Here is a 25,785-nt window from a genome sequence, read left to right as displayed (position 1 = left end):
GTTACTGATTTGTACTCGATTTCCATATTCTTCTGTTTGACATTTTAAAAGTTTTTCTTTCAAAATATGGAATGAAGAAAAACACATTGAAGAGTTTTCTTTACAGGTCTTGTCATGGATTTAAAATTCCTTCCAGATAACCTTTTTTATTCTAATCTTTTGTTCTTTCACAAGATTCTGGTTTCTTATTGGTTACATGAACAGTTCTGCTCCTCGGGGGTCTGACGCTGTAGTTGGGATGAACTGCACCACTCCGAGCCTTGTCCTCCAGGTGGACTGCAGGACTCTAGGCCATGCCCACTTGTGTTTGTCATCCAGGGAGAATGTATAGCCGAGAGCATTACTTCTGTGATGCAAATAGTTACTTCTGCAGGCTCACTTCCTCTTCCCCAACATTCTGACAGCTGTCAAGAGCTCATCTGTTTTGTCTGTTCTTTAAAGAGCTTGGTACTCCTCCTGCTTACTCCTGTGGAGAAGGAAGGGGAACCAAGACATCTGGTAGTTTTTCTGCAATGCCTTGGCTACCATTTTGGATATTCTCAGTTTTTCTTACAGAAATGAGAGGAAGACATTGTGGCTGGAAGAATATGAGATCTTTTTTTTTTCTCTCTCAAAGCTTATTTAGTTGTAATGTGGTAATACTTTACGGGAATAGACTCTGGCTGACCTACTCAAAGGATATAAGCTTGAAAACTTTTAGGGTTTCGATTTGCTCAAAGAAGCATCGTTTACCCTTTTTGAAGCACAAATCCAGTGGGAAAAGGGTTTTCCTACTGGATTTGTGCTTCAAACAAACCCTTTTCCCACTGGATTTGTGCTTCAAACAAATCTTCTGGCTCTCACTGTGTTGAAGTTCAATTCCCATCTTAAACGACATGACTTTTGAGAGAATGAAGATAAGCCAAATATATGTTTATGATTAGTGATAAAGAAATGCACCCACAATATATGAAATAATTAGGTTATAAAAAATCATGTATTCTCCATTTTTTAAAAAGCATGTCCATGTGCATGTATACACACATAGAGAAGACAGAATGTCCTTAAACCAATGTTAAGGAGCCATGGGTTAGGCTTCTTATGACTTGAGGTGACTTTAATGTATTAACTCTCAGAGGCACTTGAACCCTTAGCAATAGTATGTATTATTTAGGTGACTGGGGATCGGAGAAAAGGAAAACAAAAATCACTTTTTTTTTTTTTGTCATGGAAAAAGGTGAATTGACTATCCTCAGGAACACATGAGATTTTGTCAAAAGCAGCTTTAAATAAATTACGGAATGGTGGAAATATCTGAATATGACTAGGAATCAAGTCTCATTTTTGTGTGGAGTGTTATATCATGGGCTCTGAATGCTCACTTGAGATGTCACCCATGGGGTCACAGCTTGGGTACACTTGCTGGACTCAAGCTACATATGTACTAAAGTAGGCTCAAAACTCAGTTTCAATAATGTCACTGTCATAAATTGTCACCGAAGTTAATTCATCAAGGGCCTTTCTGGAGTAGAGACCGTGGCCCTCTGGTCACTGGGAATGACTAATCCAAACTTACTTATTGCACTTCAGATATAAGGAGGGCTAGCAGCTGATCTCAGTTCCTAAGACTCATTGTACATCACCTAATATACTTCATTCTATACGTGTAACATTTCTAAAAGAGTAGACGAAAGCTTGTACCTGTGGCCTATACATCTTTAGTTTTTAAGGGTCCTCAGTTAGGCTCTGGCCAAAGATATCCTGGATTTGACAATTCACAAAGACTTATGAGAAATCTTTCAAGAATTACAGAAACTCTGTAGAATTCTAAAACTTCAGAGTTTTGTTTCCTAAACCAAGAGCACAGTTGACCAATGTTTATTGCACTGAAATTGAATGGCTTTTTCATGTTCGCCAAATATTTAGTTTGCCATATTATGGTGTGTATGTCGACGCTTTTTAAGTTTAAGATTGGTTGGATTACTGTGTAGTCCACAATAATATGTGTTGCCTCCTTTCCTCCCCTGGCTCTTTTTCCCATTATTAATCAAATCTAAGTCTAACCTGCGTGCATAACTTGTGATATTTGGTTAAAATGCTCTATTGAACAGACATTTTGCTGATGCGCGTTGTAGAGATCAACCCCCTCTCTCACTTTTGTCTTTAGGTTTCATTTAAAAGTTCTATCTTTCATATTTTGGTAAGACAAGACTTTAAGTGGAAATGTAATCTGAGTATTCTGTCTAATAAGTAGAGTCAGCATGGGTCTGCCGAAGCCAGCCATTCCATCTGTAGTGTAAGGATTAAAGGGCGGGTATTTCAAGCGGCATTTCATGCAGTCGGAGGGCGGCTTTGCTGGGAGCAGGATACAGCCAGGTGAAGTCAGTCTAGCATAGTTCAAGCCTTCTGGATTGACTGTCTTGAACCCACTGTCCCTTCGAGGCACTGACTAAAGTCAGTGATGTAGCCAGCAGTGTCCGATGGCTTGTCAGCAGCATGGAATGATGCCAGAGTGTTGAGCTTTGAGATTTCTTTGGAGCCGCAGGTCTGGGTGCTGTGGAAGACTCTTTAAGGCATAATCACAGGTCCTTCAACAATTTGCAGTGTTGTAGAAAGTCCCCAGAAGTAGTCAGTGGTGAGTCCTGGCCTTTGGGCCGTGGCCGCCTTTATTGCTGAGCTGTGGGACCCTCTGCAATCACTTTGAGTCTCAGTGTCCTTATCTGTGAAATGGAAACAGTGACACCTGCTAAGTTGGTTTTTAGACAGATGAGGAATGTATACGAACTATAAAGCACCGTTGAAATCCTCAGGTTCCTGATGGTTATCGTGCTGTTTTTATGTAGCTTAAAACTTTTCATCTATATCTTCAGGATTTAAAAAATGACGTCGGGGCATGTCTATGTGTCTGCTGTTTTTGCAACTGATAACATCAATTGCACAAGTTGTCCTATGGAGAACATTGCAAATGACCATTTTGGTAATGTTTTTATGGAAAAAAACAATGACTCGTAAAAGCACGTATTAAATATCTCCTTGTTCACTGGCTTCAGATACACTGGCCTTCGTTTGAACCATGGGGTCTTCTGACTTGCCCCCTTTTCTGCACCCCCTTTGCCCCTTTCTCATACACCCTCATCTGGGGAACTTGGACGTTAGTTTTACCTTAACTTCCTGTCCACACTCCAGCCTAGGTTAGGGCCCACTGTTTACTGTCATTTGCTCTATGTATTCCTGCTTCGTGACAGTGTCCATAGCTGCAGGTCAGTAATTATTTGTTTAACTGTCTGCCTTCTACCTTCGGGACACATCGTCACTTATGTATATTCTAGTCAAATATGCATAACCTGCGTCTAATCACAAGGAAACATTATTTTAAAGTAAATACTTTTAAAAGTCTGCCTTCCATAGTAGTTTGTAAGCTCAGCATGGTGGGGACCACACCTGACTTATCCATTGTTTGTTATATCTCAGATAGGCCTGGAGTGGCGGGTGTTTAAGTCATGAGTGGTGTTCAGATGAATGAATGAATAGTGTTGACTTTACTTAGATATGAAGTCTTATCTGCTTGATAATAGGTCCTTGTACCTTTTGTAAAGTAGCTGGATCATCCAGATGTATAAAAGACTTAAGTCTTCTTTGTCATTGGCCCTCTATTTTTCTGTATTTCTCCTCTAAATGACTTACATTCTTGAAGTTACAGCATTTCTAACTTGGCTGTGAAGACTGAAATTAAGTTTTGTCTTCCCCATAGCTGCTGCAGAAGAATGGTCAGCTGTCCACTGTCAATGGCTTAGCTGAGCAAGGAGAACTCAGCGTCCAGGAGGAAGCCCTGACTGGCCAGGAGGAAGAAGTCATTGTCACAGATGGTAAGCCACACCATCCACGCTGGTAGAACCAGAGGCTGGAGGGCAAACAATGAATCTGAGGATAATTATAAACACAGTTCTGGGCAGAATATATACAGTCCTCCTACTTGAAGGATGATGTTGACAACAAAAGCAGTTAATTGGTGACAAAAAGAAGTATTTATCTTAACCATCTGGGTAGGCCCTGTACTTAGGTTAGGAAGTTATGCCAATACTTGGGTATAGGAAGTGAGTCATGCTTCCTCTCTCTTTGACATCCTTATCTGGGACTTACTATGTTTGTTTTTTGTTTTGTATTTTTACTGTTGCCTTGTCCCATCTACTTGTCTGGTTTTGAATGTGAATCCTTTTTGGAAACGCTGGGGCCCTGGGTGCTGTCAGAGTCAGTATCTCACTCTAAAGAACAGCCTGCTCCACGTGCAGATTTTTCTGGTAGTGTGCATTTCAAGGTGCACACCACTCTGTGCCCGAATCACGATATGTTGCATGTTTTATAGCTCTCGAGCCTCGAGATTCCAGTGAGGTGGTTATTGGAAGGCGAGTCCTTCACCATATCATCACTGGTTTCTTTGATTTCAGCCCAAGGAGGGTATTGAAAACCATACTTTTAGGTCAGAATCGATGACCTTGATCCGTAGGTCTCATGTGAAGGGCCACATGTTGAAGAAGCACCTTCCTCTCTTCTTGAGTTCTAGTCTCATCATCATATTTAATCATAAATGAAGGAATAGTTTAACAACCACTGTCGAAGATACATAAGATGATGACTTAGCATACAGTAAACTGACTTTTATGTGTAATGCGTAATAAGACAAATGAACAGGAAAGTCGTTTGAAGGGACTGGCCATGGCCTTGGTTAGGTGCGAGCCTCCCACCACGTGGAACCTGTTTCTCGTGCCCCCATGGAACTGCTTCAAGCAGTAGGGGTGGGAGATTTTCCTCTTCTTCCCTTTTAGGTTCTTTGGTTGGCCAAACAAAATGACACGACCGAGTAACAGGAGGAAAAACAAATTTAATTATGAACGTACAGGGGCCCCATAAAGATATGAGCCACAAAAGGCAGCCAGGCCACTGAGGCTGATGTAACATCCTGAGCTAAGGAAAAGTATAGGGGTGTCTGGAGATAGAGTGGGAAGGAAGGGCCATTCACAGGGAGGCAGGGGAGATGTTTGAAAACAAAGGTTGTCCTGACATGCAAGTAATCCGTAGGTAAAAAGGAATCTCTGGTAATAGCTGTCTTCCTGCTGTAGGTGCTCTTTCCAACGTAAAATCGGGCAGTTGAGCGGGGAGGGAAAGAGCTTTTTCTGAATCTGCTGGGTTTCAATTGCCTTTAGCTCAAAATAATCCTCATGCCAAAGTGGCATATTTGGGGAGACTTGTTTTGAACCCTGTGATACCGATTGTCATACAGCACCATAGGCACAATATAAAGTTGGAAATACACAGTCTCATAGAAAGAGGATTTGCATGACCTCGTGTGAGAGTTTCCAATAATTTCTACCAAAATTATTGGAATGGCCTCAACTCAAATTCCAAAGTCCCATACTTTGCCCTTCTCTCAGTGACTTTTGAGTCAAATCGAACCACAGAAGTTTTAGTGTCTCCCTTAGCCAAGCCACGTTGCTCGGCACTTCAGGGAGGATGCGGGAAAGTAAGTTGGTCCACCACTTGTGGTGCTTACTTACCATCAGGGGGCTAGAAGCTCACCGATGGGAGGATACACGAGCGGAGGTTAGAAGGAGAACTCAGAAGGGAAAACCCGCTGGGTAATAGAGCCCTGAAAGCAGAGTGGATTTAACAGGTGATGTAGGGTTTCTGAACGGTGCCGCCATGGGAGGGGTGGGGTCAGCCTGTTATCTGACATGTCAATCCTGTAGGATTGACAAGAGAAGGGACAGAAGGGGCGAGGACCAGCCTTAACAGTTGCCCACATTCGCACATAATCCTTCTTATCCGTGGCATGTTTACTGGACATCTGCTGACTTCAGTCCAGATGTGATTTCTTTCACAATTTAGCCATATGGGTCAACACTGGTTGACTAGTTCTGTCCCCACCCTGTGATTATTCCATTGTTTGTTTGTTTTTTTTCTTTTTAGAGCTACCCAGGCTTCTGACTGTGGCCTTGGAGGTCTGAGTAAATACCAAGTGGCTCTAGCAGGAAGAGTGATAATTCGTATACCTTGTTTTTCGAAAGTCCTGAAAAGGCCTTGTCATCTAGGACAGGACTCCCATGTGGCCCAGGCCTGCAGAGGCACCACCGGAGGCCTGCCTTTGGGATGAATTTTCTGCTGTTTTAGGCAGAACTGTTATTCTTTGGGCTTATTAAGGTCTCTGATTATTAAACTTATTTTTTCTTACTTTTTCTTGACATCAGTGATAGCTTATGGTTAGAGTTTATGGTTATTTCCAGAAATTTGTTCTAGTGGAAGCTTAGTGTACTATAGAAAAAGGCATCGACGGAATGTGACTCTTAATCACAGGATTTGGGAGATGTGGTTCCTACTACTGGTACCCCAGGGGGAGCAGATCTGCCCCATCTTGGTCCCTGAGAGGACTGACTGGCCAGCGGTAGGGTTCAGTCCTGCCATAGGATGGGAGAAAACCATGAATACGGGGCATTCCTGCTAGAATGTTTTTAATTTGAAGTGGCAGACAATATTTAAACAAAGCCGGAAGTGAAAGAAAATATTTTCCCAGCTTAACTTGCTCGCTCTCTTTCTGAAACCAGCAATACTGGTCATTCGGAACCAGTCTTCTTCCTATAATAAAAATGGAATCCTGTTTCTTTCTAAACTTTCTTTAAATGATAGTAAAAGGGAACTGCCTACCAATGTTTTCTAAACTATGCAGCAGGCTCAGAGATAAATGTTTTGGAGGGGGCTTGAAGATTATTTAATTTGGGGGGCCGTCTTTTAGAGAGTATGTAGATAGGCATGAAAATAAATTAAAATGGAAAAAAAAAGAATTTACAACAAATTCGTCTTAGTGACCTAATCCCTTTTTTTCTGAATTCTTTTTAGGGGATTTATCATTTATCAAAACTGCATGTATGGAAACTCAGGCTTTTCCCAACTAGAAAGTTCCATCATACCTGCCACTCCCAGCATTCATAGGAGCTACACAAGTGCCATTAGTTTTCAGGAAAATTTACTTCTGCTGAAAAGATTAAAAAAAAAAAAAAAAAAAAGGACCCCTTTTAATCTAAATTGTCATCTGCCCTCTAGTCTGTGGCTTATACGGTTTTCCATGAGTTAAATGCTTGAACAAAAAGGATTTTAAAAACATCATTTATTGGTCTGGGTCCAATTTTAGATTGAAAACTTTTACCGATTAGAACTTTTAGATTTTTTTAACCTAGTCTTAGTATCTGTTGGACAGATTATTTTTTTCTAAAACAAATGAGAAAATTCAACATTATGAAATAAAATTTAAAGACCCTTCTTTATTCTGGTAAGAACATATTTGGTTGTTAAAGTACCTGGAGAACCCATGGCTGTACGGAAGTAATCAAATGATTGTCTCAGATTTTAATACATTTGCATTTATCACAAGGGAGCTATTTCTATTTTCCTTTTTTTTTTTGGCTTTTTTGCAGAGTAGACACAGCAACTGTTCTAAAGCACACGAAAGCCATGTTTTATCTCCACCTGTACAGGTCACATTTTTTTTATGTGAGCAAATAAGCAGTGGGAGTCCTTGCCTTGGCTTTGGAAGTCTCGTTTGCACGTGCTTTGTACCATTTGCATGCCCAGAGTGAGGACGTTTACACCAGCAGTTGGATACTTTGCCACTCTGGGTAACCAGAACAGGCTTTGTTATACTAATCAGAAAATGATGACAAGGCTGGCTGCTCGGTAAAGTGCACCTGGGCCACTCCTGTCATACCTGCTCCGATCCCAAGGCAATCCTGGAAAATACTCCCTCACCTCCAAGAAAAATAAAAACCAACCCCCCAAAAATGTCGCTTAAAGCAGAAGTTTCCTCGAGGGTACATTTCTTGTATTTTCACCGGATTCCACTTTTCTGTATCTGGATATTTCCTCCCAGATACAGTAATGAGTGGAGCATCCGGTGCTTAGTTTCCTAGAGGCTTTACTTGCAATGCTATGGAGAAATTCATTTTTCTAACGGTGCCTGAGAGCACTGTCTTTGCTCTCATCCAGTTTGCCGTTTGCACCTGCCAGCTCCTGGCGTGTAGTGCCTTTGGGAAGTACAAAGGCCATAAGGTTACAGCCAAGTGATCACAGCCCCCTCCCTGTGGGTCTTGTTACCTTACAGAAAATCCATTCTAGGGTTGCAAGTGCTTTTTCTTTGCTTTTAGATCGTTTAAGAACTGGCTTAGTGAGTGCCTTAAGCACTGCTCCAGGTCTCTTTTCAAAGATGACCCTCCAAAATACTTATTTTTCTGTGAAAGGCTGCTTTCTCTACTGCAAAGAAATGTTTATATGATTCCATCCCTTTTCTGTTTCAGCTTGTGACATAATTGGTACCTTGTTAGGATTTGCATGAAGACATGCCCATTGCCCACGTTACGATGTTCCATGCCTCCCCTATTTCTCTCCATCTTATTTGTCGACATCAGACATGCCATATGTCTGTGTCTTTCCCCACCTCTGATAACCCACAAGGGCAGAGATTTCTTGAGATTAAGGGTGTGGGGGTCTGTATGATTCAGTCTTGAATACCCTGAGCCTAGAACAGTCTCTGACACATAGTAAGTGCTCAACAAATATTTGACTAAACAAAGATGCAGTTTTAAATTAGAATTAACAATATTATATTTTTATTTATATGGGGGAAGAAGACCTGTTAACTTTTCTCTTTGTATTAGTTTATTTCCTGCATAGCTAAATATGCAGTTTATAGATTCATCCACATCTTTCCTTTGCCGCATCGGCACTAACATAGCTAGATACTTTCCAGTACGCCATGCTGGGCTCTCACAGGTGCTCACTGTTGGGTGTCCAGGTGTTGCCTGGAAACACAAAATCAGACCCTGACCTGCTCGTGATTAAATGAGGAATCCTAGTCCTCAAATGCTATCAAATGTAAGCGCTCAATAGACAGAGACGGACTTTTGTTTTCCCCTACTTTGGTATTTTGAATACCATATTATTGCATGACATTTTCTCAAGCTGTATCCTGTTTTGTAGTGTTTTGAAAACTAGAGAGAACACTCACAAAATAGGCCTTGAACTCAGGGAAATGTATGTATGATAGTGTATAGTTTCTGGAAGCTGGCTTTAATCCATCCCCCCTCTTTGCAGTAATATTTTTAGCATGCCTCTCTGAAATTACTTATGTCATTGACAAATTTCGAGTATAATACTCTACTGCTTTCATCTTTAAAGAAACACAGATTTTTTTTTTTTCAGTAATTAACAGCCAAGCTGTATAGAGAAGACTTTTTCCTCTGAACCATATCCAAGTCTGACAGTGCAATGAACCTTTATTTTTCCTTCTAACTTAAAAGGGCAGGGGGTGTTGAGGGAAGAAGGAGTGAGACTTTTATTCATCCTCTCTCTGCTTTATAAATCCTTTCATTCCTGGGGACTAAAACATGGGTACAGCTGCTTTGATTACTATTTTTCTGTGTGACCTTGATTTGAATACATCCCTTTATCTCACTGAGCATCAGTTTTCATCTGCAACATGACCATACTCATCCGTGAATTTCTGTGACAGAGTAACACAGTATTGCTAGTAATACAGGCATTAAAAACCAAATAATGGATCAGCTGTTGAAGACACCCAAGTGACCTTGGGCAGGTGGGAATCTACTTGGTAATTTCATTATGCCTTTTATAAGAACACGTTTATGCATTTTCTTTTTAGTCTGATCTTAAAAGCCATCTTCTAGATGTGGTGTTTTAAGTTAATGGACAAAATGTTCAAGAGGGGAAAATTTATTCAAGAATGTCTCCATATGTAATCATTTAGGTAGGTATGAAAGAAAGATAAGTAGCTTCATAAACATGTCTTATAAAAGGTACATCTTACCCCCTATCTGGGAGAAGATGGGATTGGTTATGGCCCAGGATGGGTGAAAGATGTTGATAAATGCCATGTCTACTTGCCCTGAAGACTTTCAGTCAATCCTAAATTTCTGCAAAGATTTACCCATGTACGGCTATCGTTTAGAGGCTACTCCAGTCCACTCACAAATAGGGTCGGTGCTCTGGTCCACTTGAGGGGGAGCATGGATAAGACAGCCAATGGGCTTGTCCAAGCAACATACCAAGATTCAGACAGACCCTGTCCCTTGGGTAGAATGAGGGGGTCTATGATGAATAGTTCTCTAATTGTGACTAAGCCACTAATGGAAACATTAAATTATTTTAGCCATTTTATTTATTTAAGGAAGATCCTGCAGGTATTTTCTCAAAGGCTGACTCACCCCTAAAACAGCTTCCATATCACCTAATACAGTAGCCCCTAAGTGGTTCTACACTGATATGTTCTAGAGCACAGTGTCCCTATAGTATGTGAAAGGACACCTTGAGAACTTCCAGAAGACACATTCTCTGGGCTTAGTTTCTATACCTTTTTAGCTTATCAACAGTCTTCTCCTGAGTACCACAGTTTGAACTTTTTCAAACTGCTTTTGTGGTTAAGGTGTCAGTACAGAGCCAACGTCCAGTAGTTGCCTCTTGAGCTCCATTGTTCATAATGTATGCATTAGTTATTTTGGTGAAAAGTGAGATGTGCTCGATTCAATTAATTGGATGAAGTCATTGCTTTAATGTGTCTTAAGGTGGACATGTAGTATCTAGAGTGACACCAAGCAGAAGGCAGCTCTCTTGCTCTATTAATTAGCTAGGGCTGCCGTAAAATAAAATAAAACATCACACAGCAGAAATTTATTTTCTCACAACCTGGAGGCTGGGACATCCATGATCGAGGTGTCATCAGGTTTAGTTTCTCTGAGGCCTGTCTCCTTGTCTTGCCGATGGCTGCCTTCTCCCCGTGTCCCCATGTGGTCTTTCCTCTGGGCGTATGAATCCCAGCATCTCTCTGTGTCACCTTTCATAAGGACAACTGTCACATTGGATTCCAGTCTTCCCTAATGGCCTTATTTTAACTTAATCACCTCTTTAAAAGCTCTCTCTCCAAATACAGTTAGATTCTAGTATGCTGGGGTTAGGGCGTCAACATGTGAATTTGGAGGGGACACAACCCAGCCCATAGTGCCTGCCTTCACGATTGATCGACTGGGATGTCAGCTTGGGGATCCAGAACCTTCGTAGAAAGGAACTTTGAGGCTGTCTACACAGGTTCCTGCCCCCACACAGAAGCCTCTTCTTAAACCCTGGAAGGCTGGGAGTATTTCTCCATAAAAGGAAGCCAGTTATTCTACCGCAGGAAAAAAATACACCTCCCTCCTTCTCCCCCCTCTGTCCCCAGAACTGCCTTCTGGAACTGCCTAGAACAAACTCACCTCCTTTTTCCACACGGCAGCCCCCTAAATATTTGAAAACATTTATCATGTCTCCCGTTTCATCTTTTCTTCTCTAGGCAAAACATCTACAGAGAAAATAAGCTGTCTCACATTAAAAGAAAAATGCCAGGGTGTGTGTGTGTGTGTGTGTGTATGTGTGCACATGTGTGTGTATATATATATATATATGTATATATATTATATATATATATTTCAAATATGAATGTGCCTGAGGGAAGCTTGCCAAGCATAACTGGGGTTCAATTTCAACATTCCTGCTTTTTAAGAATACTTTATTTCTCAAACTCTTTAAACTGTGAGAACAACTTAGTTTGCTTTACACCGAGTATTCTGTACCGAAAGAATTGACTAGAGGAGGTTAATACATTGACGGAGACTGTATAAAGGAGACGCCCCTCATCAGGGATGCCGCTCAAGGAGCCGAAGCCAAGAAGAATGAAGGGAATAACGAACGTATGTATGCCGCTAGATATTTCTGACACTGGAAATGTCACTTGCCCTTTTGGTACTTTGCTCACCATGATCATAAGCACGATTCGGGAGATAGAAATAAGAATTAGAGAAGTCCCCCTTTCCAAATAATTGTTGGTTGTAAATCAGGTAGAAAATGCTCCGTCTTGGCAGAGCCAGAGGAGGGGCGGGGGAGGGGCGCGAGGGTGGGACACCTAAGCGGCTTCCTGCAGCGCCCCCGAGGGTAACCTCAAGCTCCGCGGCCTCACTGTCTAAACTCGGTGGGTGAATTTATAACAGAAACGCAGCATTTTCCTTCTGCTTGTCAAATCTTGGCCCCACCGCGTGTGTTCATTTGCATTCAGTGTTCAAATCCAGTGGGATTCTATCAGCTTTGCACGTGTCACCATTGGAGAGTTTTAAGATCATGTTTTAAACCGCCTTGTATCTTCGATAGACAATCAGAGGTGTTGCTCTAAGGTTCGAGGTCTAGCTGGACCACCGGGACAATGCCAGGATGGCGCCCAGTGTGCTTGCAGTCTCACCGTGAAAGTAACAGGAGGTCGTTTAGAAGATCTGTAAAGCGTCGGAAGATATCGAGACAGAAATTGCCCATAATTCCACTGCTGTTGGCTTTCGTCATTTTTCTTTCTGGGCTCCTTGTTTTTCCCCTTAGGCTCTCATATGTGCACATATACATGCATTTAAAAAGCAAAATTGGGGTTGTATTGAATATATAGTTTATATCCTGCTTTTACCATGAACAAAGAGGTGTGGGTTTACATATCAATGTAGGCATTTTCCTTGTATTAATTGCTTCACACATGGTTTTGCCAAATATTCCACTGAAGAGTTAGTTACATCATCCTACTTTGGGACACTTAAGTTCTTAAATATTACGTGTTCCAAGAAGAAACATTCTCATATATAAATCTATACCTCTCATTTGGTATATTTCATAGAAATACAATTGCCAGATTGCAGAATACAAAAATATTCAGGGAGAAAATATACTTATTTTATGTCCTTTTTATTATTTGGAGCGAGTTTTTAAGTATTTTCCCCATTTGAAAAAGTTGTCTTAAGTGATTGTTAAATCCCCCTCTAGCTCTCCTATTGTATTACAACTGTCCTGTTGAGGAACTAGTCTTCAGATTATTTGTCTTGAGGATTTGGAGTTGAGCTAACCACATTTATATAAACATGTCCAATTCAGCTGGACCATAAAATTCAATTAGCTGGTATTTGTGTTCGTAACATACAGACAGAGACCTGAAAACACGCTGAGCCCAGGAGAACCCACCCATCCTGTATGTCACTTGGCAGTGTCATTTAGATCCAGAGTATATAGTCATCTCGTTCACCATTATCCGGTTTGGAGTAGTTTTTAATGCAAGTTTAGATTATGCTGAAGCATTTAGAAGGATTAGCGGTGGTTAGATACTCCCTTGGTTCGATGTCTCCTGCCCTTTTCCAGCCAGAGGAGACGAGACCTCACTGAATTTTGGTTTATTTTCCTCCCAGCCTAGTGCCGGGTTGGAAGGAAGGGGAGGGCTGGGTTTGGCGTGCAAGTCCATTTCTCAGCTCGCTGATGATCATATTTGGGTTAAATACTCAAACCTCCTTAGAGGAAGTTGACGAACTTAGTATCAGCCCTAATTGTGGTGTCTTGGTCCCTGTCCCCTCCTTGCAGGAAAGAGAGTTAAAGCACTTGTGTTTATTGCAGTTATCTGTCCACTGGTGCTGGCTGGCCTCCCCAGGCTGGGAGGTCTCTTCAGTTCTTGTCCAGTGTCACCAGACTATTGACCACCATCTTCATCTTTTAATCCTCTCCCCATTTGGCTTCTGATGTTGCTTTCTCCTTGATTGCCTCTTTTATCCCTGTCTCGTCTAAGGGTGTCCTTTTCCAGATACCTCTTCCTCAGGGTTCCAGAACTTTCTTACGTCACATGTGTCAGTCCAGTTGGACGGTCGACCGCATAGATGTGCCGGGCTTCAGCCATCTTCCTTCCCCTTGTCCTCTGGGCGTCTTTCAGTTAGTGCCTGATGTAACTTTGGACTCTTTCCTTGTCTTGGTCACCATGGTTTCCATCTATTTTATTTCTAGACTATCTTCCTCCTTGTCATGACTGCCCAGTTACCTTTTCTATAGTACAGTTCAAATGATGTGCCACCAACCCGGCTCCAAAACCTCCAGCGATTCCCTTGTAGCCTTTGGAGTTAATAATTTTTTTAAAAAAGACAGCTTTAATGAGATATAATTCACATACCATGCGACGACCCATTTAAAATATACAATTAAGTGGTTTTTAAAATAGTCATAGCTTCATATATTCATAGTACATCATCACCTCACCAATTTTGGAATATTTTCATCCCCTCATAAAGAACCCCCATACCTGTTAGTCACTCCCTCTCTCTCCCCAACTCCACAGTTTTTGGTAACCCCTAATCTATTTCGTGTGTCTATAGAGTCACCTCTTTTGGACATTTCATTTAAATAGAACTAAATATGTCAGTGATGTGTTACTTTGTGACTAGCTTCTTTCACTTAGAATTTTTCAGTGTTCATCATGTTATATCATGAATATCACGTGAAAGTACTTCATTCTTTTTTGTTACTGAATAATACTGCATTGTATAGATATACCAGATTTATTTATGCATAGTCGATGGACCTTTGTGTTGAATCCTATGAATCATAGTAGTCAATATTTATGGACAAGTTTTTGTGTGGAAATCTATCACCTCTGTCTCTCCCTTCCCCTCCCTGGTGGTCTCCCCAGGTAGACTCTGAGCTTGTAGCTATAAGGAACTCACTCTTGATTCCCGAAGGGTCATGTTCTTCATGCCTTTGCCCATGGTGCTCCCTCGGTGTGGACAGCCTTCCTCTGTGCCCCGGGCAGGGCTGTCGCCCACCCCAGCTCCATTGCTCAGAGGCTGGCCCAGATGCTCTCTGAGGTGGGCTGAAGTAGATTGCATGCACTTCTACCATCCAAGACCGAGCTCCCTGAGGCCAAGGACAATATCCTATTATATCCCTGGGTGTCTAGCGTAATTAACGTGGAATTAGAACTTGGTAAATATTCGTTAAATGAACCATAAAGTTTTGAGAAAACACTTTTTATGTCATCCATCCATTTATGCTATCGGTAAACATTTTCCCATAACTTCTGCTTTGGGTGATGATGTCATCCCCTAAAAATTCTGATTTAACGAAAACAGAATGAAAATAACAAAAGAAAGTTGCCTGCATTGTACACGTACCTTAGGTCTGATCTTGACTCCTGCTTTTATCTTGATGACTTTTCTTTGTAAATCCAGACATACAGAGACTTACTGGCCAGCTATGCCACACACCCTGTTGTTGATTACTCAGAGGTGGAGATCAAAGGAGAACCATCTACTAAGTGAGCCAGCAGCTTTCCACAGGGTCTAACTCATGGTTTTAATGAACTCTTTAAGACTATCAAATCAGCCGTGTTAGTGCTTTACTGATGTCATAAAAAGAAATAAAAAGCTTAAGTGACAAAACTGAACAGCAGTACATTTTACCGTTTGAAATGTTGTTTTGGGCCTTTGTAACTAGCGTAGTCTCTTCCTAGCCGGCTCATCCTGTTAGAATTTGGACTTACCTGACATGGCTGCAAGGAGCTGGCAATGCAGTTAAGCAAGGTCAGAATCAACGGAATACGCCAGTAAGTTGAATACGTGTATTTCAGACGTGGCACCAATTGAAAGCCATGGGCTGTCCCCAACAGCTGGTGTTGAGACATTTAGAACCGGAGACTTCGGATTCTGGAGATAGCCTGGGCTCCTGGGACAACTCTGGGCAGGAGTGTGAGCTCCACCTGGGGACACTGTCCCGGCTGATCCCAGAGTTTGGAAAGGCTATAGACTACTCATTTAATGCAGACTACAAACACAGCCCCCGAGAAAGTCTGCTTTCCCCTTGACCTGCACAGCTGGGACCCTCCAGGGCATAGAGCATAGGTGAGGGGCAAGGCGGATCTGCCAGACTCCTCCGCTGTGTGGGTTGCCGAGGAACAATTAGCACTAGCAGCATTTCTCACACACCAGACTCTCATTATAGTAAGAGCAATTTGTGAACCAAAGTTAAGACTCCTCTAGGGAAGATAAAATGGTTAGGAAGCTGCTAAGTGGTTCAGTCTGGAATTGAGCTCACAGGCGTCAGGACAAGGCTTATCACTCCCTGTACCCACGTGGACTTACGGCCAGGCTGGGCGTTTGCCGGAATTGAAGAAGGAAACCCGGTCTACGCAGAGGCTGAAGCTGATTTTTGTAATAAGGTCAGATTGCCGGCAACGACGCCGCCTTAGTCAAGGCCTGAATGTGGCGCGCGGCTCCCCCTGGTGGCCAGATGAGCAACTACATGCTAGCCTGCCCGCCCGTGCTCAGCTTTTTCTTGATCATCTTGCCCCCCACCCTTTTACTGTGCCCCCTCTGGTCCGCCCCTGGCCCCGCCATCCTTCTCCCTGCGCCCTAAGATGTAATGAACGAGATCTTCACGGTCTGAAGAAAAGAGCAATAGTAAAGCCTTTCTTTTGTTTGCTTAAGGGAAGAGCATGTGTTACTGGGGTCAAACAAGCAAGGCAAGAAGTGATTAATAGGAAAAAGATGAAAAGGAAGCAAGCAAACCCAAGGGGCTCAAATGGGCCTACCCAACAGAAAATTGACGCACAGAAGGGTGTGTCAAAATCCTAAGACACCGACTCGCTATATCACTTATCTTGTGTCTTTAGAACAAACCGGAAATTTCAGTGCAAGAGAATGTAAGAATTCAGGGCTGCCTGAAATTTTGACTTTTTAACACAGATTCTGTCTGATTGTCATGTATGCTTGGATATTAGAGACGTGATAGTGACTCTGTATTGTAATATGGCATAGTTTGAAATGGCCTTTCTCGAAGATATCAGGAAACAGGACAATTGAGAGTTGCTAACCTTCAGATCAGTGCAACGTGTGTGTGAGAGACAGATGGTGAGAATATAAAATACTACAGGTGCTAAAAAGGGAGCAGTGTTTTGCACCTCATCAGCTTTTAAACATAAGGCTACAGAACACAGTATTAAAAATGGCAGTAGAATTTAATATCTGTGCAGTTATTTTCTTAAAGCTGAGATACAGAAGTGAATTGGTGCCAGGAATGAAGTAATGGTTTAGATAAAATGCTGCTGACTCTGGGTCTTATTCCTCCCAGCAACTTTTAAACCCTCCCTGGGTTTCTCTGCAGAGCCTCGCCGACCACTAACAGACCAGCTCCAGCGAGGGCTCCTCGCCTTTAAAATGAAACACGTGACTCGGAGTCCTGGAGCGCGGCGAGGGCGGGACCAGACCCCAGTCCGCTGGCCGAGGGTGGGTCCTCCTATAATTAGCGGGGAAATGCATCCTCGGCCCGCTTTGTGCTGCAGCTCCCAAGGCACCTTTGGTTCTCCCTAATCCCCTGAGGGTGGCTTGGCGCTTAGATCTTCCGGATCCCAGCAGAACTGCACGGGGTTGGCGAGGCCCCGGGCCGCTTCGGCCAGGCGCCAGAGGAGGGCGAGCCACCGGCCGCTCTGCTCATCCGGAGGTGTGCTGGTAACTATGCTGGGGATCGTTACAATCACAGGTGAGGCGGACGCCCGGTCTGTCGTGTTCTCCCCGCGGCGGTGGCAGGTGGAGTAAATGCTTTCTTCCCTCTAACCTGCATTTGGATGGGGGGGACCTCGAGGTCAGTGGCGGGATAGATTGCTTGGCGTGTATTTCTCTCCGTGCAGACTCTTTGATAAGAAGAGCTTTCTCTCATTGGCTCAGTAAGAACCTGATAGACCTTAAGTTTCCATTTTGCCTGTGCAGGAGTCTTCCTGCTGTGCCTGGGGGAGACCTTGAGTGTATTTTTTCTTTTTTTTTAGGGGTTGTCTCCTTTCCCCTCGCTGAGAGGGACTACTGCACCAACTGAATAGATTTGTGTTGGACCGGGGTGAATTTCAAAATCGCTTGTGACAGCCTATCACTGTTATAATAAAATATCAAATTCCTGTTTTTGAGTAATTACAGTATTTGGTAGGTTGACCTGGAACCAAAATGTTAGCTCTAGTTTAAGTAGTGATTTTAGTAAAACCATAGTCACTAAAATTGGTGGCTAGCGGGTAACAGCATTTGGGCAATGAATACTAAAAATGTATGTTTCTTAAGCTTGCTTTCTAGAGGTCTGGCTGAGTATGAGCTATCATATTTAATACTTACCTCCAGCAAATAAATTACATATATCAAACTTGTAGAATGTACTTGGAGCTCCTCTAACTTCGTATTTGATCATTTCATGACTCCTTAGGAACCTGCCTGTTTTCCTCCTCTGTCTTTTTTCCTGCCTTCAAGACAATGAAACTCCACTTGCTAATTTAGGTTTATAAGACCAGCTAAGCTCTTCTCTAAATGCTTGAGATCATCGCTCACCAAAACTATGTTTTCTTAAAAGCACAGGATAAACTTTCTAGCACTTAAAATTTTTCTCATTGTAATTGCTTCTGCAAAGCCTTGTCCTCTTACAGAATTTTAAATGAATGTGAAAGTTTAGCCAAACTAAAAATATCTCTCATTTCCTATAGATTAGCTTGTTTACTTTGAGATTTCCTTAAAATTCTTTCTCCAAGTTAACTTGATTAGATTTTTTATCACTTACCTTGCATGAAAATTTACATGGTACCTAGAAACTATCGTTAAATAAACTATCCAAAATTTAAAAGTTAAAAACACAAAATTCTCCAGTTTTTTCCCCCCATATCCTTACTTTTTTTTTTTATGAATGAAATATGCAAATGCCCAACCCTGAGAGAGGCCGCCTGGGAGTGTAGTTTGTCACAGCTGGGAGTGGGGCTTCTCTGATGGTAACTTTTTGGGGGATGCTTTTTATATACAGCTTAATGATTATAGCCACTATTTGATTAGTTTATCTTATGTTGAGTTTCTTATGGGAAAGGAAGGCGATCCTTTTTTTAGCATCAATTAGGACTTAACAAATTTAGGACTTGAAGGGGCTTTTAAAAATTGGCTCAGATAATCCCAATGGAATGATACATGATCGGGAACAAAAAGAAGGACTTTAATTTTTAAGGCAAACTCAAGTAATTGGATATATTGCTTTCTGAGTTTTATTACAATGTGGGTGTGGAGAACATGGCAAAATTTAGTACTTTTTCCTCGTAATAAGAACATGCACAGAAAATAACATTTCCGAGTGGAAGAAGTGAAAAATAAAAGGGAGTTTCAACTGTAGTTTTTATTCTTCTGCAAGTTACCCTGATAAGGAAGATTTACAGTCAGTTATCTTTAGTTGGTCAGAATCTTAAAAAGCAATGAAGACTTTTTAAATTGGCATTTAGGATTAATTAAATATCAGATTACTCATCTAAGTCATTTGAAAGAGAGTTATTCTAGTCCTCTTTAGTACTAAATTATGCAAGGAGCATTTAGGTTTCACAGTTATTAAGAAGGGAACTGGACCGATACCATTTTTGTAGAATTACTTAGGAACGAGCTTTCATTTCTGAATGTAGGGAAAAGCTGTCACTTATGGACTATTATTCTTCCCTCCCTGGCCCTATATACACAAACCACTGAAATGAACTCAGCAGAACTTGAATTATGAAATGATTGATGTTTCCAATTACATGCTATTGCCTTCCTTGAAGTCTTTCCCTCACATCACAGTAGCAATAACTTAGCTTAAAAACTGGAAAATAAATAATTTGACACGATGACAGTGGGGGAGGGGAGAAACTTTTTGAATGAGGGAGCTCACACATTGAGACTAACTGGAGAGGATCATGAGGAATTAGGGCAACAAAATTAGGGCAACTTTCTGTAACGTTAAACTGAGAAAGAGTCCTCCAGCACTTGTGCAAGCTCTAGATTATTTATAATGCACTTCTCTGTGCAAATCATTTTACAAGATAAAATAAAACACCCTTCCTATGGCTGCTTCTGTCTGCCGTGGAGGCAGATTAGTTGTTAAGAGACTTGTGATATGTGAAAGTAATACCCTGACAACTGCTGGAGTAGTAACTACCGCTTGCTGAATGCCTTGCCCGTCAGGCCATTATCGTTATTCCTCAACATAATCCTGCAAAAAGTGGTTGTTTAACCCCCTTTTTATCATGAAAATGAAGTTTTTCTCTCGTATTGAGGCACAGCTGTACCTTGTAAAGGACCCCTTATTGTGTAAGAGACCAACTGAACGTCACCGTCAAGGCCAGGGCCAATGATGACATACATGCTCCTGTATGGGGTTTTGCTTATCTGAGTTTTAATCCCAGTTCAACATCTCCCCGTGGAGGTTTTGTGGTTAATGAGCCTTAGAACAAGAGGAGTTGGGTGTGTAGGATATAAGGGATAGATTTAGAATGCAGAGAATTTCTGGAAACTTTCCAGGACAATGCTGCAAATCGTAGGGGAACGTTAACCAGTTCCAGATGTCACGGGCAAGCAGTCCCGATGTGCTTGGGGGAATGGAGGGCGCTGGTTATACCGCATTTAAAAGCTGAGTGAAAGCACTTAACAAAAATTGTAGGTAAGTCATTTTTAAAATCATCTTTTTTGTTTCCAAGGAATGCTTCCAACAGACAGTTACTGTCACACAGGCACATGATTCGAGTCTTCTCCCAAAAAACGAATCAAAATACGTGGTTTCTCTGGTAATGTTCGTTTGAGAAGCAAGACTTGTACGACATTGCTTCCACTAGTGGTCGATGCGGAAAAACATGTCGACACAAACCATGTCCCAGGCAAGATCATGTTGGGTGTGGTGCCCACGACTGTGTGGGCCACTGCAAGGACTATGGTCTTTTCCCACCCTTTTAAGTTGGCCGTGGGGTGGGGAGAGAACCAGTGACTAATAGGATGGTATGAAGATGGAAGTATCTGCCACCTGTGCCTCCTAGAGGCATTGCCATTTGACACACTGATGGGCTCCTATTCCAAACCTTTTTGCCATCTTTGATGCCTGATGAGCATGTGGAGTTTTCTTGAGGAACCGTGGCATTGGTGAATAAATGAGCACCATACTTGGGCTTCATGGGCGTTTGAGAGACTTGCTGGATTAAGAGCAGGGTTCTTCAGAACAGCCAGATAATTCAAAGTCTCACGCGAGTGATAATTTGTTGTTGTATCAGAAAGGCCTACTCTAAAATCAGTTGTTTCTACGGAAGGACTTTTTGGGTGCCAAGAAAGTGCATCCCCAAATCAGTGATGCTTAGGTGGTCAAGCTTTTCCTTTCTTCTTCTTATCTAATCAGACAAATCTAAGACAGGTAATAATTCTATAGGGAGGCGAGGTGTCAAAAATTACTGCAGAGGAGGTTTTGACGTCATTTAAAAGCCAATATATGGTTACAGGAGATGTGACTTTGGGTGGTGAACATACAGTGCAATCATACAGATGATATATTATAGAACTGTGCACTTGAAACTTATATAATTTTATTAACCAATATCACCGCAATAAATTTAAATTTAAAGTAAACTTATTAATGAAATGTTTGTAAGCGTGGTTGTGAATAGATTCTACTATGCTGACTCTTAACAGGTGAACACGAGCCTGTGTTCCCCAGAAGACATTACTGTGTTTGGCTGCCTGTCACTCACCTATTCACTCCCAACAGCCAAACGAGTTGACATCCCGTCCTCCCTGCCACCCCACATCTCTTAGCTTGTTCTTTTATGCATTTAACAGCTCTATCTCTGCTCACCACGCTATGATCTTTAACTAATACAGAACCAATGTGCAAACAGCACATAAAAATACTTTTTAAAAGGTTTCTGTTAGCCAGGATATGGGACCTGCGGGCTGACTTTCGTGTACTGTGTCCAGTTGGGTTGGTTTCCCATAGGAAGGAAGTTCAACCCAGAAAGGGCTGCAGTCACGTTTGACCTGCATTTGGTCCAAAATGGGGTACAGATCTAGCTCTTTCCATGGTGCAGATAAAAAGAGGCGAGAGGGAGCTAGCTCAAGATGTCTGTGCCTCGTTTTCCCCCTTGAAATGTTTCCGTTGGAAGTCATGAGGTAAACATAGGTGCAATATGGTATTTACAGAATTTGAAAGGGCACCCGAACTTTATATATTGGTGGATTTTCGCAGTGTCTTCTGGTCCTGAAGATCTGGGCAGTGGCCAGACTTCCAGTTAGGGAGAGCTGAAAGCTGTTCAGTGCTGCCCTCTTCTGTTTGAAAACTCATTCAGGGAACTTTATATACGAATGTGACATAGTGTAACACTGGACCAGTGTAGATCATCTAACAGTAAAGGGACGTGAAAATAAATTGTGTGTCCGTTATGTCAAACTTTGAAGTCTACTGAATAACTTATCCAGAAGAAAACACTCAAATATTAATAGCGACTGTCTCTGGACATCGTTTTTTATGGCTGTTACTCTAATTTTCTGTAGTTTAAAATCTTTGCAATTTATATAGATATTTTTGGAATTGGTAAAAAGTAATTAAAAATAAATAATTCTGAAGAAGAACAATGGATCCAAAAAAAAAAAAACCAGTAGAGCTTTTGGATTATTATTTTTTATAGATGGCCAATTGATAGTTGATCCTCGAAAGCAGCCTTTGCAGGAAGTATGGGAGGTGGTGACCTATGTTACAGGTGAGGGCACTGAGAACAGAAACTTCAGGGAATTTGCCTAAAGGCCCAGTGCTAATAATACCAGTCCATCTGCAGAACTTCTGTTCTTTAATCTTCTTCCCCTCTACCTGAATTCTCTTTTTTTTTTGAAGACAAGGAACAAGTAGTTTTTCTATTATTTAATACATGGATAACATTTGTATTGTGCTGTATAATGTGAGGCAAAGATCCAGTGTTCTTTGAAATCAGGTAGGGTACATCATCACCCTCTCCATTTTTGTTTTCTATATCTTTATTATCTGCACTTGTTTACTCTTCTGAGTGACTTTTTAAAACAATAACTTCAAACATAGCAAGTAGCAAAAAGAAAAACAGTACAGGGAATATCCATGTAACCCTTTCCCCACATTCACCTGTCGTTAACATTTACCTCATTTGCCTCATTATTTACTCATTCTCTTTCTCTATGTAGGTAAACAAAACAAAACCCAGTATACAGGTTCCTGTTATGTCTTATGTAGGTATGAGATCCAACATTTTCTGAACCCTTTGAGGTGAGTTAAATGCAGCATGGTCCTTTACTCCTGAATACTCACCTCAGTGTGTATTTCCTAAGAATAGAAATACTCCCTTTCATAACCATAGTGTAGTTTTCAATGCCATATATATATACATTATTATAACACTTTAAAATAATCTACCATCCTTATTCCAGTTTTACCAATTAATCTAATAATGTCCTTTTAAGCATTTCCCTCTTGCACTATGAGAGCCATCCATGGGTCAGGTATTACATATTATACTCCTAAGCATCTTTTAATCTGGAACGTTTTTGTAGCCCTCATCTTTTACAATGTTGACATGTTCAAAGCATATAGTCTTCCTCTCCCCATTTCCACTAAGTCCCTTACTTCGTGTTTGCTTTCTTTAGATTTAGTTCAGATTATGCATTCTTAGCCACAGGTCTGTCCTTTTCAGGGTATAGCACAGAATGCCCATCTGTCCCTCAGAGGTTGACACTGAATTCTTGCCCGATTTCCCCACTGTATAATTGGTCCCCCTCTCCCCCTTCAACTATAAACCATGTAAATATCATGCCCCTTTCTCCTCTCCTCCCCCACTACTCAGCACTCATTGATTCTAGCTTTATCCAGGCTTTACCTTAGTGGTTACAAAATGATGATCCAGGTAATCTTTAGAATCTGAGTGGGTGGATAGGATATATGTGTTTTTTTCTTATTTTAAAAGCATGACCCGTAACCATGAAAAAACTGCTTTTTACACCGAAATGGAATTTAAATCGCTGTCCACATCAGATAGACAGCAATTTTCCCACCTAAGTGTGGGAGTTGACATGACTACATACTTTTTCTTCTTATAAGTGGCATTTACAAATTACAAAAAATCGTAATGATTTTGGAAAATAAGAAATTTAACACTTTGAAAATATATGGAATAAATTTATCTGGGGGGGGGTGGGAAACCTTTGTGTTTTACTCCTACTTACTGCATTGACTTAAGTGTTTTTCTTGCAGCCTTTGGCCCACCAGAGATGTCACACACCTACTATATGACACTGGTCAAGTCATACGACCATTTTTAAAAAATAGACTTTACTTTTTAGAGCAGTTTTCAGTTCACAGCAAAGATGGATGAAAAGTACAGAGAGTTCCAGTATGTTCCCTGCCCCGTAACCTCTCTTGGTCAACATCCCCCACCAGAGTGGCAAAATTGTTACAACTGACGAACCTACATTGACACATCATTATCACCCAAAGTCCATATTTTACATTCGGAGTGGTATTGTACGTTGTATGGGTTTCATAGTGCCATAGAAAGTAGTTTTGCTGCCCTAAGATCCTGTGCTCTGCCTGGTCATCCTTCCCTCCCTCCCGCACTGGCCACATTGTTTTTTTTGCTATCCCCATAGTTTTACCTTTTCTGAATGTCATGTAGTTGGAATCATATAGTACATAGCCTTTTCTGATTAGCTTTTTTCACTTAGTAATGTAAATTTTAAGCTTCTTCCATGTCTTTTCAGGGCTTGAGAGCTCTTTCTTTTTAAGCACTTGGTGATATTCCATTGTCTAGATGTACCACGGTTTATCTGTTCACCTAATGAAGGACATCTTGGTTGCTTCCAAGTTTTTGCAATTATGGATAAAGCTGCTATAAACATCAGTGTGCAGATTTTTGAGTAGACATAAGTTTTCAGCTTGTTTGGGTAAATACCAAGGAGTGCTATTGCTGGATCTTGTGGCAAGATTACCTTTAGTTTTTAAAGAAACTGCCAAACTGTCTTCCAAAGTGGCTGTAGCATTTTGCCTTTCCCACATACAGCCATTTTGGAAGTGAGTTTATATTCTCCTGTGAACCAATTGAAGGAATCAGGTGAGCTCTACCTTTAAGCTCTAAGACTCTGTGACTATAAATGATAACTCTGTAATGGGATGTTATGGGAATGTGCGTGGGGTCCCAGTCCCGGTTCTAATACTCAAGAAATTAAAGCTCTTACAACCTGACAAAAGTCGGCACAGGTTCTTGCGGTGCAATGCGGACGTAGGCGTTTCCTATGAGCGTGAACTTACGGCTCTGGTAGTAGGGGGTTCGGGCGCATGCTCCGTGAACGCTCCACGTAATGTAGTGCCAGTAAGAGCGAGACAGTTCAGGAACCTGGGAACAGTGAGGTTTCCAGCCAGCGTGGCAATCATCTAGCCAAAGCTGGTTGTCGGCCTTGAGTGTGCCTGGGTTTGGAGAGGGGTCCCCACTGGGGTGATGCACAGGGCCATCCGGGGGCTTTTCTTTGCAGGCTTGCTCAGGGTGCTCCGCGAGTAGGCTGCGCCCTCTGTGACGCATGCGCAGTGGTGCCCCGGGGGGTGGGGGTGGGGTGCCGTTAGCAGCACGGCCCACGGGCAGCCACCAGTCTCCATCCAGCGATGGGGCAGCCAGGAGGAAAAGGTTGGGCCGCCCCAGCCTCTTTAAGTAGGCCTCTGCTGGCGGGTGGTGCACACCATGCCCTGGTGGATTAACTTCTGCTGTGAGTAGCATGGGCCTCTGGGGACATGGTGGGTGGGACAGCTCTGAGGGCCACGAATGCTTCCGTTAGTAGCGGCCAAAGATGGGTTTGTGGGTTTCCATCCTTCTGCCTTTCCCTAGCATAGACCAAATTGCTGCCGTGGAAGCACATGGGGAGGCGTTAGGAAGGGACGACGTGGTGCCGGGTGCAGCCGATACCCATGGCCACAGAGCCCCTGGAGCCCCAAACCCTCCACTCTCAGAGCCTTAATCCAACCTGAAGCGTTTAAAACACAACCGCAGTGCAAGGGGTGCCCCAGGCCACACTCTGCTTCTTGCCAGAAAGAGACATAGCTTGGAAGATTCTAACAGGACAGGGGGTTGGCATA

General features: G+C 42.0%; 1 protein-coding gene across 2 annotated transcripts in view; it reads left to right on the top strand.

Annotated features, from left to right (window-relative positions):
• Window positions 1–25,785, top strand: part of AKAP12 (A-kinase anchoring protein 12) — a 77,984-nt gene that overhangs the window by 41,672 nt on the left and 10,527 nt on the right. The window contains exon 2 of one of the 2 annotated variants that reach the window (XM_039851291.1): window positions 3,731–3,845. In XM_039851291.1, the coding sequence (XP_039707225.1) occupies window positions 3,731–3,845 (115 nt within the window). Of the gene's footprint in view, window positions 1–3,730; window positions 3,846–17,210; window positions 17,386–25,785 lie in introns of those variants that run through there. The other variant, XM_039851290.1, reaches the window with a different exon arrangement.

Source organism: Pteropus medius, unplaced genomic scaffold (genome assembly GCF_902729225.1).
Source record: "Pteropus medius unplaced genomic scaffold, Ma_sr-lr_union100, whole genome shotgun sequence".
Lineage (NCBI taxonomy): Eukaryota > Metazoa > Chordata > Mammalia > Chiroptera > Pteropodidae > Pteropus > Pteropus medius.
The sequence above is the reverse complement of the archived record's forward strand: the minus strand, read 5'-3'. Positions and strand labels throughout refer to the sequence as shown.